This window comes from Macaca fascicularis, chromosome 11 (genome assembly GCF_037993035.2).
Source record: "Macaca fascicularis isolate 582-1 chromosome 11, T2T-MFA8v1.1".
Taxonomy (NCBI): Eukaryota; Metazoa; Chordata; class Mammalia; order Primates; family Cercopithecidae; genus Macaca; species Macaca fascicularis.
In genome coordinates, this window is record NC_088385.1 from 115,462,118 (window position 1) to 115,476,786 (window position 14,669).

Genomic DNA, 14,669 nt, shown 5'->3' on the forward strand with positions numbered 1-14,669 from the left:
GGATTACGAGGTCAGGAGATCGAGACCATCCTGGCTAACCCGGTGAAACCCCGTCTCTACTAAAAAATACAAAAAAAAACTAGCCGGGCGCGGTGGCGGGCGCCTGTAGTCCCAGCTACTCAGGAGGCTGAGGCAGGAGAATGGCGTAAATCCGGGAGGCGGAGCTTGCAGTGAGCCGAGATCCGGCCACTGCACTCCAGCCTGGGCGACAGAGCGAGACTCCGCCTCAAAAACAAAAACAAAAACAAAAACAAAAAAAGAAAACTCCCTTCTCTTGTCCAGCCTGCTCTGCGTGAATTACTCTGTCTCCATTGCAATTCCCCTGTCTTGACAAATCGGCTCTGACTAGGCAGCAGGCAAGGTGAATCCCTGACCCTCACAAGGTAGTGTGTGTTTTAAATGGGGTAATGCAAGTGTTGCTTAAATAGCAGGGCCAACCTGGTTTACCGGGGCTGAGTTTCACAGAATGTAGGACTTTCAGTGCTAAAATCAAGAAATTCCCGGGCAAACTGGGACGACTGGTCACCCTATGCTTAAAATCAGATGTCGGCAAACTGACAGAGCCGAAATGAGCTTGCCGCCCATTTGTAAATAAAGCTTTATTAGAACACAACCATGCACATTCATTTATGGACATGTCAGTGGCTGCTTTTGTGCTATAAGGACAGAGTTGAGTTGTTGCAACAGAGGCTACGGTGTTGCAATAGCTAAAGCCTACAATATTCACCGTCTGGTCCTTTAAGAAAAAGTTTGTCAGCTTGAACTTTTCCATTTGACAGCAAGTCAGTGCTTCTGTGAGTTGTACAAAAGGTTGCAGGCTGCATCTAGGCTTACCAATAAGCTACTGGCTGTTAATGGGAGACAGGGCCTGAGTGAAAAGGAGAGGTCAGGGTGAGCTTCTGGAGAGTGGGAAGGATTCTGTGCTTGGCCAAGCTGTAATCAGTCAGGACCCCCAGTCCTCTCCTAAGCCCATCTGTGCACTTCCTTGTAAAATCTAGTTCTGGGCCAGGCGCAGTGGCTCACACCTGTAATCCCAGCACTTTGGGAGGCCGAGGCGGGTGGATCACCTGAGGTCAGGAGTTCGAGACCAGCCTGACTAACATGGAGAAACACCATCTCTACTAAAAATACAAAATTAGCTGGGCATGGTGGTGCATGCCTGTAATCCCAGCTACTCAGGAGGCTGAGGCAGGAGAATCGCTTGAACTCAGGAGGCGGAGGTTGCGGTGAGCCAGATTGCACCATTGCACTCCACCCTGGGCAACAAGAGCGAAACTCCATCTTAAAATAAATAAATAAGTGAATAAAATCCAGTTCTAGCAAGAACTCTGCTAAGTCAGCTTAGTAACAACCCTTCCCTCACCACTCCATATCTGATCACTTCCTATATCTGATCACGTTCCTCATCTGCCACCATCCCCCAGGTGATGGCTGAGCACCCTGGCCTGCCTCCAGTATGAATCCTGTTAGGTCAGTGTAGAAAATGACCGAGAACCCATCCCCAACAGTCAGTTTAGCCAGAATTCCCCTTCCCCTGATGTTTCCTCTGGGTAATTTTCCAACCGCAGATGTCCAACCCTGCTCCCGGCTATCAGTTCCCACTTGTACTCATAGTTGAGCCCAAATGCCCCCACTGCAAAATCCCATAGCTGCAGCCCCTGCAGTGATCGAGAGAGTCCCCCTCACCTTAAACAAAGTCTTCCTTACCATGCTTTAACAAATGTCATTGAATCTTTTTTTTTTTTTTTTTTTTTTTTTGAGTCTTACTCTGTCACCCAGGCTGGAGTGCAGTAGCGTGATTTCAGCTCACTGCAACCTCTGCCTCCCGGGTTCAAGCAATTCTCCTGCCCCAGCCTCCCGAGTAGCTGGGACTACAGGCACGTGCCACCACACCCCACTTATCTTTGTATTTTTAGTAGAGACAGAGTTTCACCATGTTGGCCAGGCTGGTCTTGAACTCCTGACCTCGGGTGATGTACCCACCTTGGCCTCCCAAAGTGCTGGGATTACAGGCGTGAGCCCCTGCTCCCAGCCCCTTTTTTTTCTCTTTAACAGGAGGATAGATTGATGTTTAGATGGATATTGGTCTGAGGTTTGGCGGGGACCAAACTCTGTGGGCCAAAACTGGGTAATGGAGGAAGTGGAATAAAGTGGTCACTGGTGGGGAAAGGGCAGCCTCCCTTTGGCCCCCAACAGCCTGAACTTTTCCCGGCCACCCAAGGATGTACAAGACCCCCCGTCGTCCAAGAGGCAAAACTGAAGTCAACCTAACAGCCCATTAAAGAGGCTTCCTGGGGGGCCAGGGGCTGAGGGTGGACAGCTGAGGACCAGCCTCCACCCTGCACTGAGGGATAGAGAATTCCGGGAAGGCTGCCTGAAGGAGACAGCCTTGATACCTTGAAGGATTCAGCTATGGTTTGTCCGTCACACATTTATTGCCAGCACTGTGCCTGTAGTTGGGATACTGCAGTGAACAAGACAGAGCCCACCCTGGAAAGTGGCCACAGGGGAAGGCAAGAGAGGACGGCTGGGGGGTTACTTGTCACTAGAAGGAAGCTTCTCGGTCCACACAGTCCCAAAGAAGGGTCTGCCCTTGGGCCCACAAAACCCATCCCAGCCCTCACAGGCTGAGCCTCACCCTGGGTTTTCCCAGAGAGGTGCCCCAGAAGACCCAAGCTGCCCCGAGTCAGAGGAGCAGCAGGAAACAGCCTCAGGAATCTGTCACTCTTCAGTACTCCTCCCTTAGAATGTCCACTTCCTGTTTGGTGACCATGGCAACCAGAAGACAATGGCGGTGCGTGTGGGGTGGGGGAACTCCGTCTTCCTTGGGTATGTGGGGAGGAGACTCCAGTGACCAGGAGAAGCGGGGAGAGCCATGGGAGACGTTAGAGGGACCCAGATAAGATGGGGGACAGGAAAAAGGAGAGAATCTCTCTCAAGTAAATGGCCTCCTTCCCTGGACCTCGGCTGAAATGTGGCTGGAATGTGACCAGGCTTCATTCGAGGAGGGAGGAAAGAGGTGGCTCCACTTGCCAGTCTGCTTGGCCCCAGGCTGCTTTTGTCCTGTTTGGGTGGCCAGGGTTCCTTCCCTGAAGATCCCCATCCCCAGGGGTCTCCGAGGAAGCCCAGAGCTGTGGAATGCGGTCTGGGCACTCAGGGGAGGCCCAGGAGAGACCGTGGAGGCTGGGGTATTGCCAAAACAGATGGCAGAGGGAGCTAAGGGAGGAAGCTGTGCAGGGTGAGGTCATCCCCGTCACGGTCCTCCCCGGGCTCTGGCGTCAGGCCCTGGCTCTTGGCCTTGGGCAGGCCCCCATTGGCTAAGGCGGAGGGCCCCTCACCCCCATCAGGCAACAGGGACGAGATGCAGACCATCTCGGTGGGGGAGTAATTACGCACGGGGTACATGTGGCCCTTGCGGGAGAGGCGGACTGCCAGCACCACAGTGCACACGAGGAAGATAGTGGCCACCAGTGCCAAGATTAGGATGCCCAGCAGGCACTGCTTCACAGAGATGTGGTCTGGGGACCCCACTGGGTGGTTGATGGACAAATTGCTGGCTGCCATGGGAATGCCCTTGTGAGTAACAGAGGACACAGAAAAGGGTATGAACAGACCCTTTTTGGTAGTAGGTTCCATGGACAGGGCCTCTGTGGCATTGGGTTCTGTGGACAGGGCCTCTGTGGCTGCCAGTGGAGTGGTCTGTGCCTCTGTGGCTATGGGTTGAGTGGTCTGTGCCTCTGTGGTTGCCGGAGGAGTGGTCTGTGCCTCTGTGGAGGCTGGTGCAGTGGTCTGTGCCTCTGTGGCTATGGGTTGAGTGGTCTGTACCTCCGTGGCTGCTGGTGGAGTGGTCTGTGCCTCTGTGGCTGCCGGTGGAGCACTCTGTGTCTCCGTGGCTGCTGGTGGAGTGGTCTGTGCCTCTGTGGCTGCCAGTGGAGTGGTCTGTGCCTCTGTGGTCGCCAGTTGAGTTGTCTGTACCTCTGTGGCTGCCAGTGGAGTGGTCTGTGCCTCTGTGGCCACCAGTTGAGTTGTCAGTGCCTCTGTGGCTGCCAGTGGAGTGGTCTGTGCCTCCGTGGCCGCTGGTTGAGTGGTCTGTGCCTCCATGGCCGCTGGTTGAGTGGTCTGTGCCTCCGTGGCTGCTGGGTGAGTGGTCTGTACCTCCATAGCTGCTGAATCCATGGACAGGGTCCCCATGTTGGCCAGCTCCATGGTCAGCTCTGTGACTGACCCTCCTGTATCCAGGCCAGTAGAATGCCTTGCAGCAGGCTCCACAGTGGTAGACTCAGGGTTTCCAGGCCCAGTCAGAGAAGTGGTGTTGGTGCTGTTGCTCAGTATTTCTGGAGGCTCCGTTTCTGGCAAGAAATCATAATCCAGGTACTCATATTCGGTGGCCTGTCTCCGGTTCCGGGCAAGCAGGGGACCCAAGGCTTTCTTGGCTTCATCTGCCCTGGTGTCCCATAGCTGCAAGCTGCTGCCAGGGCCCAGTAGGATCAGCAGCAGGAGGAGTTGCAGAGGCATGACACCTGGGGGGAGACAACGGGTGGTGGGACATCAAGACAGCTTCACCCTTGGGCTTAGCAAGCATCCTAGACCACCACCCTCTACTGCCGCAGCTGGAAGCATGTCTGGTCTGGAGCAGGGGCTGGGGATTTAGGCATCCCTGACATGCCTGGGATGGAGAAGACCCTCAGCCAGTAGCAGTTGTTATTATTACTAATCAACATGAATAAAGCCATCCAGGAGGGCCCTCTAACTTCTAGATGTGCATAGAAATTGATTTGCCTCCCTCTCCATTTTGGTTAAGCCACTTTATTTGTGGACAAGACAATCCATTGGAGTGTAGAAATAATTAGTGCTTTGCTTCTAATTCTATTAACTTTTCATGTCACTCCTTTTTTTTTTTTTTTTTTTTTTGAGATGGAGTCTTGCTCTGTCACCCAGGCTGGAGTACAGTGGCGCTATCTCAGCTCATTGCAACCTCTGCTTCCCGGGTTCAAGTGATTCTCCTGCCTCAGCCTCCTGAGAAGCTGGGATTGCAGGCATGCACCACCACGCTCAGCTAATTTTTGTATTTTTAGTAGAGATGGGGTTTCACCATGTTGGCCAGGCTGGTCTCGAACTCCTGGCTTCAAGTTATCCACCCACCTTGGCCTTCCACAGTTCTGGGATTACCGGCATGAGCCACTGTGCCCGGCCTCATGTCACTCCTTCTTAATTTCAAGTATTGTATTATTTATAATGTATCATAAGAGTAAAGTAGGCCGGGCGCGGTGGCTCAAGCCTGTAATCCCAGTACTTTGGGAGGCCGAGACGGGCGGATCACGAGGTCAGGAGATCGAGACCATCCTGGCTAATATGGTGAAACCCCGTCTCTACTAAAAAAAAAATACAAAAAACTAGCCGGGCGAGGTGGTGGGCGCCTGTAGTCCCAGCTACTCGGGAGGCTGAGGCAGGAGAATGGCGTAAACCCGGGAGGCGGAGCTTGCAGTGAGTTGAGATCCGGCCACTGCACTCCAGCCTGGGCGACAAAGCGAGACTCCGTCTCAAAAAAAAAAAGAGTAAAGTAGTACCTGCATAGAATTCATAAATAGATTAATTGCCCGCTTATGAAGTCCATAAGCAGAAGAGTTTGGAAACCACAGACCTCCCAGATACAGCTGCTTATTGGACCTTTGAGGCCTCTTGGAGTCTGATTCTTCCTGCTGCCCCCTCTCCCTGCCCACTGCCACGCCACCTCTACATGTCTCTCTTCCTCCTTCTCCTATCTTGCTTCCACCCTCCCATAACCCTTGCCAGTCCTCAGAGTCTCAGTTTGTCTCATTCCTTCTCAATATCTTGGCTTGGTCCCATTTGCTTTGGTGTTGTTCTCATCTACACAATGCACAACAGGGATGACGGTGCCTACTTCATAGCCTATTGTGAGGATAAAATGAAGGGATGCATGCAAGACCCTTAGCACTTTGTTTGCATGATAACCTCTCAGCAAAGGTTGGCTGATTTTGTTCTTTCAGTCAACCTGCACTGTAAGTCTTCAAGGGCCCAGAGCCATTCAATTACACTCTCCATGGCCAGGAGAAAACTCAAATCTTTTCAGAACAGCCCTGCTCTCAGGGAGCTTATGGTCACTGAGTGTGCCTGTGGGTAAGACCACTGTCTATTCAGAGACTCTACATTGTCCTCCCGACTAGGTAGCCAGAAAAGACAGCGCCTCTCATTTGGCCATCTCATTGACCTTTCTTCTTGGCATTGTGAACACCTGTGCTTTCTTGTTTGCTCTCTCTCCCCTCATGCTCTCCTTGGCACTGGCTGGTGTTTACAGAATTCAAAATTCTGTGCTGAGAATCCTATGGTGAGTGACAGCCACTTTCTGGGGCAGGATTCAGATATTCCTGCATTCCCTGGACATAACGCCCTTCAGCAGCACACAACCCTCAGAATAGTGTCTGATGCAGAGTGGGCATTCAAGAATGGCACCTGGACAATTTCCAGTCTCTTCCCTTGTACTTCATTCACATGATCTGGAGGAAGGAGCAGTTGCTCATCATTCCTCAGGTGACTATAACTCACTCACGGGCTCCTCACCTTCCAGGTTCAATCTGATCTCTTTCACATGCTAGTTAGAATTATGTTGGTTTCTTTTCTTTTTTTTTTTTTTTGAGACAGAGTCTCGCTCTGTTGCCCAGGATGGAGTGCAGTGGCATGATCTCGGTTCACTGCAACCTCCACCTCCTGGGTTCAAGCAATTCTCCTTCCTCAGCCTCCCAAGTAGCTGGGACTACAGGTGCACACAACTATGCCTAGCTAATTTTTGTATTTTTAGTAGAGACAGGGTTTCGCCATGTTGGCCAGGCTGGTCTCAAACTCCTGACCTCAAGCGATCTGCCCGCCTCGGCCTCCCAAAGTGCTGGGATTACAGGGCGTGAGCCACCACACCAGGCCTATGTTGGTTTCAAATATGCAAATCTGATCACATCTTAAACTAATTTATTTCCATTTATTTATTGACTTGTTTTAGAGACAGAGTCTCACTTTGTTGCCCAGTCTGGAGTGCAGTAATGCAATTATAGCTCACCGCAGCCTCGACCTCCTGGGCTCAAGTGATCTCACTTCAGCCTCCAGAGTAGTAGGGACTACATGCACATGCCGCCATATCCGGCTAATTTTTAATTTTTTTTGTAGAGACGGGGTCTTGCTATGTTGTCCAGACTGGTCTCAAACTCCTGGCCTCAAGCAATCCTCCTGCCTCGGCCTCTCAAAGCACTGACATTACAGGCATGAGCCACTACACCCAACCCACATCTTAAAATAATTTCTTAGGCCAGGTGCAGTGGCTCACGCCTGCGATCCCAACTCTTTGGGAAGCCAAGGCAGATGGATCACCTGATGTCAGGAGTTCAAGACTAGCCTGGCCAACATGGTGAAACCCTGTCTCTACCAAAAACACAAAAATTAGCCGGGCATGGTGGTGCTCCCTGTAATTCCAGCTATTTGGGAGGCCGAGGCAGGAGAATTGCTTGAACCTGGGAGGCAGAGGTTGCAGTGAGCCTAGATCACACCACTGCACTCCAGTCTGGGAGACAAGAAAAAAACTCTGTCTAAAAAATAAAAATAAAAATAATTTCTTAAACCAAACTTTACGATATTTGCACCAGAGACATCTGGCCCTCACAATTATCCCCATTTTACCAAGGACGACACTGAGGTTAAGAGAAGTGAAGTGACTTGCCCAAAGACACACAGCTGGTGAGAAGTCAAGATCAGATTGAAACCCAGTGACGTTTGGGAAGCCATCAGGAGAGACCTGACCTCGCTGAGGAGACAAAAGGCTGGGCTTGTGGACTTGGGTGGAAGACGGAGGGCAGAGTAAGAAAAAGGAGGAGCTTGAAGCCTACGTCCCCCCGAAAGGCCCGCCACATGTTTACCAGGTGCCATGCAGGGCACAGGGTTGAAAGCATAGACTGTGGGGTCAAAAAGGATGTTCAAGTCCTAGCTCTGTCCCTTACAAGCTGTATGACCTTGACGCAGATGCTTGCCTCTCTGAGCTTCAGTTTTCCCATCTGTCAAATGGGGATAAGAAACAGTGTCCATCTCATAGGGCTGTTGAGAGAGTGCAACAAGGGGCTGGATTCAAAAGTTCTAGGCTGGTGGGCGTGGTGGCTCATGCCTGTAATCCCAGGACTTTGGGAAGCCAGGGCAGGTAGATCACTTGAGCCCATGAGTTTAAGACCAGCCTGGGCAACATAGTGAGATTCCCATCTCGACACAAATAGAAAAATTAGGCCAGGCATAGTGGCTCACACCTGTAATCTCAGGACTTTGGGAGGCCAAGGCGGGTGGATCACTTGAGTTCAGGAGTTCCAGACCAACCTGGGCAACATGGTGAAACCCCGTCTCTACGAAATACAAAAAAATTAGCCAGGAGTGGTGGTGTGCCCCTGTAGTCCCAGCTACTCGGGAGGCTGAGATGGGAGAATTGCCTGAGCCTAGGGAGATCGAGGCTGCAGTGAGCTGTGATCGTGCCACTGCACTCCAGCCTGGGTGACAAAGCAAGACCCTGTCTCAAAAATAAATTTAAAAATTTTTAAATAGAAAAATTAACCAGGCATGATGATGCACGCCTATAGTCTCAGCTACTGGGGAAACTAATGCGGGAGGATCGCTTAAGCCTGGGAGGTTGAGACTGCAGTGAGCTGAGATTGTACCACTGCCCTCCAGCCTGGGCAACAGAGTGAGACCCTGTCTCAAAACAAAACAAGAAAACAAAAGTTCCAGGCTTACGGTAGGTGCTTAATAAATGTAAACACACACACACACACACACACATACACTTTTGCCTCCCAGTTTGCCTTCAGAGCAGCAGAGTTTCTTTGGGGTAGAGTTCCTATGTGGGGGAAGAATCTACGGCCCAACCTTGGCCGCACTTTCCCGGGGACAGGGACTTTAGGAAGAAGCCACTAGCCTAGAGACATATTTCATACTTAGGAGCACACTCACAACCACCAACCCCCACTTGGGCAGTTCTCTATTCCTGGAAGGCAAAGCCCTCAGCCACTTCCTGGAGGCAGAGAAGGTGGGGGCAAGGTTGCAAGGCCTGGTCCCCCTGGTTCCTGGCCGGACTTGTAGCAGCCCGGAGGCTGGGAGAATAACACGGAAACATGGAGGGCGCTGGGGCCCAGTTCTTTGGGTAGGCTGTCACTGTCACCGACCCCTCCTCTACACCCATCCTGACAGCTTCCTGCACCCAGAGACAGCTGGGGTGGAGGAGAGGCTGGGGCCTGAGTCCCACATTTGCCCCCACTTAGCGGCAGGTTGCTTCACCCTCTCTAAGCCTCAGTTTCCTCATTGTAAAACAAGCGATATTGCTTAAAAAAAAATCATCATGAGAATTGAATGAGTGTGTGGAAGGCCCCAGATGCTGGCTTCCAGCGGGGGGTACTTTATCTGGGGACTGTCTTTGGGGCTGCAGGCAGAGGAGCAGAGGAAAGGGAGGTCTCAGACTCAGAGGGTATGGAGGTGGCGGCCTCTCTACCGCCCCCGTGGGCGTTTGGGCTTTGAGAAAGCAGAGACTTCCTTACCTGTTGTGATAAGACCTGGTGCACTGGGAAAACCCAGATCTCCTTTCCTGGGCCCGTCTAAAGCAACCACCTTATCCGACGTGTTCCTGGTGTCACTGCTGAAAGTCCCTTATCCCCAGAAACTCCTCACTCCCAGGCAAACTGGGTGTGGGGGAGTGTTGGTCACCCCAGCCTGGTCCCTGCATCCCATGGGCTTGAAGACACAGCAGCCTGGAGCCAGGCCACAGCTGAGCAGGCATCGGCCCGTCTAACAGAAAGAAAATCTGAGGCTCAGCCAGGCATGGTGCCTCAACCTTGTACTCCTAGCACTTTGGAAGGCCAAGGTAGGAGGATGACTTGAAGCCAGGGGTTCAAGACCAGCCTGGGCAACATAGTGAGACCCCGTCTCTACAAAAAAATTAAACATTAGTCAGGTATGCTGGTGCATGCCTGTCATCCCAGCTACTCAGGAGGCTGAGGGCAGAGGATGGCTTGAGCCCAGGTCAAGGCTGCAGTGAGCTATGATCACACCACTGCACTCCAGCCTGGGTGACAGAGTAAGACCCTGTCTCTAAGAAAAAAAAAAAAGACATATTTTTTTTAATGAAATAAAAGAAAACCTGAGGCTCCGAGAGATCTTGTCTCAGCTGAGGCCACGCAGGTAGAACGGGGAGGAGCAGAGTTTGCTTACTGTGTATGGCAGGCAGCATAACGCCTCCTTCATATTTGCTAGAGTAAATGTATTAAACAACAACAAAAATGACATATGCAGAAGCCCCTCCCGTGGAGGGATGACTTCCTCGTCTCACTGGCTGCTGACCTCGGTCCTCCTCAGCCTGTGTCCGCTGGCTCTAACGGTGCCATCACACCGATCAGCAAGCAAGGCCCAGAGCGGCGGGGTCGCTCCCAGGCCCCACCTTCCACCTCTCCTCTCGCCGGAAGGCAAAAAAAACAGTCCCACAGTAGAGGGCCAGGGCAGGGCCCCGACAGAGGGGTCTCCAGTGGCCACATCCTACTTGTCTCAACACCTGCCTAACGGAGTAGGTCAGAGACTGCTCGTTTTGCCTCTTTGGCCCTAAAACCAGGCTGCTTCTGGCCCAGGCGCCATCTAGACCCCATGTGGGCCGCATCTAGGCTGTGTGGAGGAGCAGGCTGCAGGGAGCCCAGACTCCAGCTCCAGAGACCCCGCCGTGTGGCCGTCCTGAGCGACTCAGGAAAGATCCTCGGGGGGCTCCACGTTGCTGGGAACCTTGCACTGAGAATCCTGAAACTGGGAATCAGAGCAGGCAGGATCTTGGAATGTTAAAATTCAAAAGACTGAGCATCTCAGGGTTTGGGTCAAGTAGTCACCAAGAGAAGGAAAGCCCCCAGATAACTGAAGCACAGGCAGCAGATCTGAGTCTGGGTAGACAGGACACACCTCGCCCTGCCCTGACCTGGAGTCACATCAAACCAGGTCAATCCCAGCTCTGTCCCTTAGAAGCTGTGTGACCTTGGGCAACTCACCTCACCTCTCTGAGTTGTGGGTTCCTTAGCTGGAATACAAGGACAACGGTAGCCCCCGCTTTTTATGGAGTTGTTGTGGGTTGAAGAGGGCCAGGGAAATGCCAAGTCCTCCCAGAAGCCTTTCCAGATTGCCCCAGGCATGATTAGTCACCTCCCGTGTTTACATCATTTCTGCTGTTCATTTACTTTCTAAAAATGTATTCACATTGACTCCTAAACTTCCAGAATACAAGAACTACAGCTGTCTTGCTGATCAGGCCACAGGCCCAGGATTTAGCCGACAGGCAGGCACACACCTCTCGAAATGCTTGTCCCGGTGGCTGGCAGCCACAGTGGCTGTCTGCTCTGCTGCCCCCACCAGACCAGAAGTTTTCGGAGGGCAGGAGCTCTCCTGGCATCCCCAGGGGCCTCACTAAATGCCTCTGCAGAAGAGGACATGTGACCGAGGCAGGGGGACGTGCATAGCACCGCACAGCACGTGCTGTCTTCAGACTTTTCACACCACGTTAGACAGCTGACACCTTCCAACCTCTTTCCATCATCTACTCCAACTCACATCAGGGAGCCACTGTAGACGTGGTTTCCCTAATTATCATCCCCCTCATGACATGTTTATTTATTTATTTACTTTTAGAGATAGGGTCTGGCTCAGTCGCCCAGGCTGGAGTACAGTGGTGCAATCACAGCTCACTGCAGCCTTGAACTCCTGGACTCAAGCGATCCTCCAAGTAGCTAGGACTACAGGTGCGTGCCACCAGACCCAGCTACTTTTAAATTTTTTGTAGAGATGGGTTTTCACCGTGTTGCCCAGGTTGGTGTCAAACTCCTGGGCTCAAGAAATCCAGCTGCTTCAGCCTCCCAAAGTGCTAGGATTTACAGGCCTGAGCCACCGTCACCAGCCCTCCTCACAAAACGTTAATAGCACAGATATGCTGTATATCTGTTTAACGTTTGGTGGCTTACAAACCACAGTGTTAGTAGAGATTTTTTGTTACACCCCACTCCCCCCACCTCCAGCCCGCCAAGAACCAAGTTACACCTGTTGGAACCCAAATTTGCTAGCCTGACACAGAGGCAGTAAGGTACTTGGCACAAATGAATTCAATGAGACCTACATGTGGTTAGTTGAACAACTGTCTTTAAACAGTTTTCTAAAGACCCCTGTGCAGACAGACAGATTAACAAACACAGACCCCCAACACACACACACCGGCCATCTTATCTCCTTCTAGACCACTGGCCCCCACTGCCATCTTCCTGTTCAAGTTCAGCAAAGGAGATCGAGACACAGGCCTAGGGTCACCACGAACTCCACGAGCATCCTGCAGCCAGAAGCCACGCCGCCAGAGGCAGCTACTTCTCCCCTGCGAGCCTCAGTTTTCTCATCTGGAAAAGGGGCACCATCCACCCTCCAAGGTTCTCAGATGATTGATTCTGCAGCTCCTCCGAATGCCCCGCTCTGGGCCCAGCCCGGTAGCCCAGCCCTTCCGCTGAGGTTTAACTCCCCTGGCTGCTGGCCAAGCCTCTTGAGGGAGGCATCAACCGCCCAGGGTGCCGCCTCCCTAGGCAACCCCAGAGGAAGAGACTCTGGGGCCGTCCGAGGGCCTTGGAGCCACCTTCTGAAGCTCCGGCCCACTGAAGGGCCTGGCTCTGGGGGCCTCAAAGTCAGAGGTGGAAAAAAAAGGAAAACAGAAGAAAGAGGAAAGAGGAAGAGAATTCCAGGCAACAGAAGCCCAGATACAGACACTATGGTGTGTGTGTGAATGTGTATACAGCAGGGCGCAACCAGCCCCCACCTTTTCCTTTTAGTGTTCTGAAAGTATCTCAAATACAAACTAATAAGAGTATTCTAATTTTTTTTCTTTTTTTTTGAGACGGGGTCTCACTCTGCCACCCAGGTTGGAGTGCAGTGGCACAATCTTGGCTCACTGCAACCTCCCCCTCCCAGGTTCAAGTGATCCTCCCACTTCAGCCTCCCAAGTAGCTGAGACCACAGGCATACACCACTATGCCTAGCTAAGGTTTTGTATTTTTGGTAGAGACGAGGTTTCACCATGTTGCCCAGCTTGGTCTCGAACTCCTGAGCTCAGGCGATCCACCTGCCTCGGTCTCCCAAAGTGCTGGGATTACAGGTGTGAGCCACTGCACCCAGCCAAGTATTCTAAGTATTATTATTGTTTTCCCTTTTGCTAACAATAGTATCCTAATTCTAATATTTTAATAGTTTGCCACAGACAAGTGTCATTTTCTCAGTCTTATAAAAAGTGGGAAGAATGCATCTTTCTCTGAAAATCACTTTTTTTTTTTTTTTTTTTGAGACGGAGTCTTGCTCTGTTGCCCAGGCTGGAGTGCAGTGGCCGGATCTCAGCTCACTGCAAACTCCGCCTCCCGGGTTCACGCCATTCTCCTGCCTCAGCCTCCCGAGTAGCTGGGACTACAGGCGCCCGCCACCTCGCCCGGCTAGTTTTTTTGTATTTTTTAGTAGAGACGGGGTTTCACCATGTTAGCCAGGATGGTCTCGATCTCCTGACCTCGTGATCTGCCCGTCTCGGCCTCCTAGAGTGCTGGGATTACAGGCTTGAGCCACCGCGCCCGGCCCTGAAAATCACTTTTTTATGCATCCATAAAATATGCGGCTTCAATACCAATCCTGCACTCCCTCTACTTTCTGGAATCTTCCAGACCTAATCTCAGCTCCGCCCCTAAACAAATCCCTTCACCTCTCCTGGCCTCAGTCTCCCATCCAGGAAAGGAGAAGGTAAGATCATTTCTAGGGAAACACTCATGGTTTCTCTGATTTTCAAATTCAGAATGCCCCCAAGCCAGAAGCCGCAGGCAAACTGGCCAGGGAGGGAAGTAAGTTAACGGGAGGCTGGGGCTGGTAGGTCATGCCTGTAATCTCAGCGCTTTGGGAGGCCAAGGTAAGAGGCTTGAGGCCAAGAGTTTGAGACCCCATCTCTAGGAAAGGTAAAAATATTAGCTGCATGTGGCGATGTGTGCCTATAGTCCCAGCTACTCAGGAGGTTGAGGTGGGAGGATCACTTGTGCCCAGGAGTTTAAGGCTGCAGTGAGCCATGATCGTGCCACTGCACTCCAGCCTGGGTGACAGAGTAAGACCTTGTCTCAAAAATAGAAGAAGAAAAAGAAAAGTTGGCGGGAGCACAATTCAGAAGAGACACCAGAAGAAGGCCACAGACTCCAGGCAGGCTTTAGTCTTGAGTCAGAGGGGCCTCAGTTTGCCCTCCCCAGGGGCTGCAGCTCAAGAAGGGCCTGGCGGTCCTCCAGGGCCTGCCAGCAGCTATAAGGCAGGCCCCTGGCCCATGGGGACCTCCAGCCACTCCCTGTGGTTTTGCAAGCCAGCACTTACCACTGTGCTCAGCAGAGCATGGGACAGCTGCCTCGTGGGCCCAGAAGAAGGGGCTTCTCTGCTTTAGTGATGAGGTCCCAGCCCACGCTGCTAGGCACTGCTGTGGCACCCCCTGCGGCAGTCCCAGACTCAAGCAACCCCCAATGGCCGTGTGTGGAAGGAGGAAGCGAGAATGTGGTTACTTAGGCAGGGCCATGTGACAGCCCACACCCCCTTGTTTGTGACAGCTTTGGTGACACTGTTGA

At 52.2% G+C, this 14,669-nt stretch overlaps 1 protein-coding gene across 2 annotated transcripts; it reads right to left on the reverse strand.

The window, feature by feature from the left end:
- Positions 1–2,416: 2,416 nt before the first annotated feature.
- Positions 2,417–14,579, reverse strand: SELPLG (selectin P ligand). Of its 2 annotated transcripts, none has more exons than XM_005572152.4 (2): positions 14,425–14,579; positions 2,417–4,520 (listed from the first exon to the last, which is right to left on the reverse strand). In XM_005572152.4, exon 2 carries the CDS (start codon positions 4,513–4,515, stop codon positions 3,217–3,219), a length of 1,299 nt encoding a protein of 432 aa, XP_005572209.3. In that variant the 5' UTR covers positions 4,516–4,520; positions 14,425–14,579; the 3' UTR covers positions 2,417–3,216. The 2 variants fall into 2 exon arrangements, with proteins under 2 accessions (XP_005572209.3, XP_065380826.1); XM_065524754.1 differs by lacking the exon at positions 14,425–14,579 and adding an exon at positions 12,268–12,493.
- Between the last annotated feature and the right edge of the window lie 90 nt (positions 14,580–14,669).

Coding starts and splice junctions, on each gene's coding strand:
- SELPLG (XM_065524754.1), bottom strand. CDS start 12,310: ATGGCAGTGGGGGCCAGTGGTCTAGAAGGAGATAAGATGGCCG. Junction 4,521..12,267: donor AGAAGGAGATAAGATGGCCG/GTGTGTGTGTGT, acceptor GTCTCCCCCCAG/GTGTCATGCCTCTGCAACTC.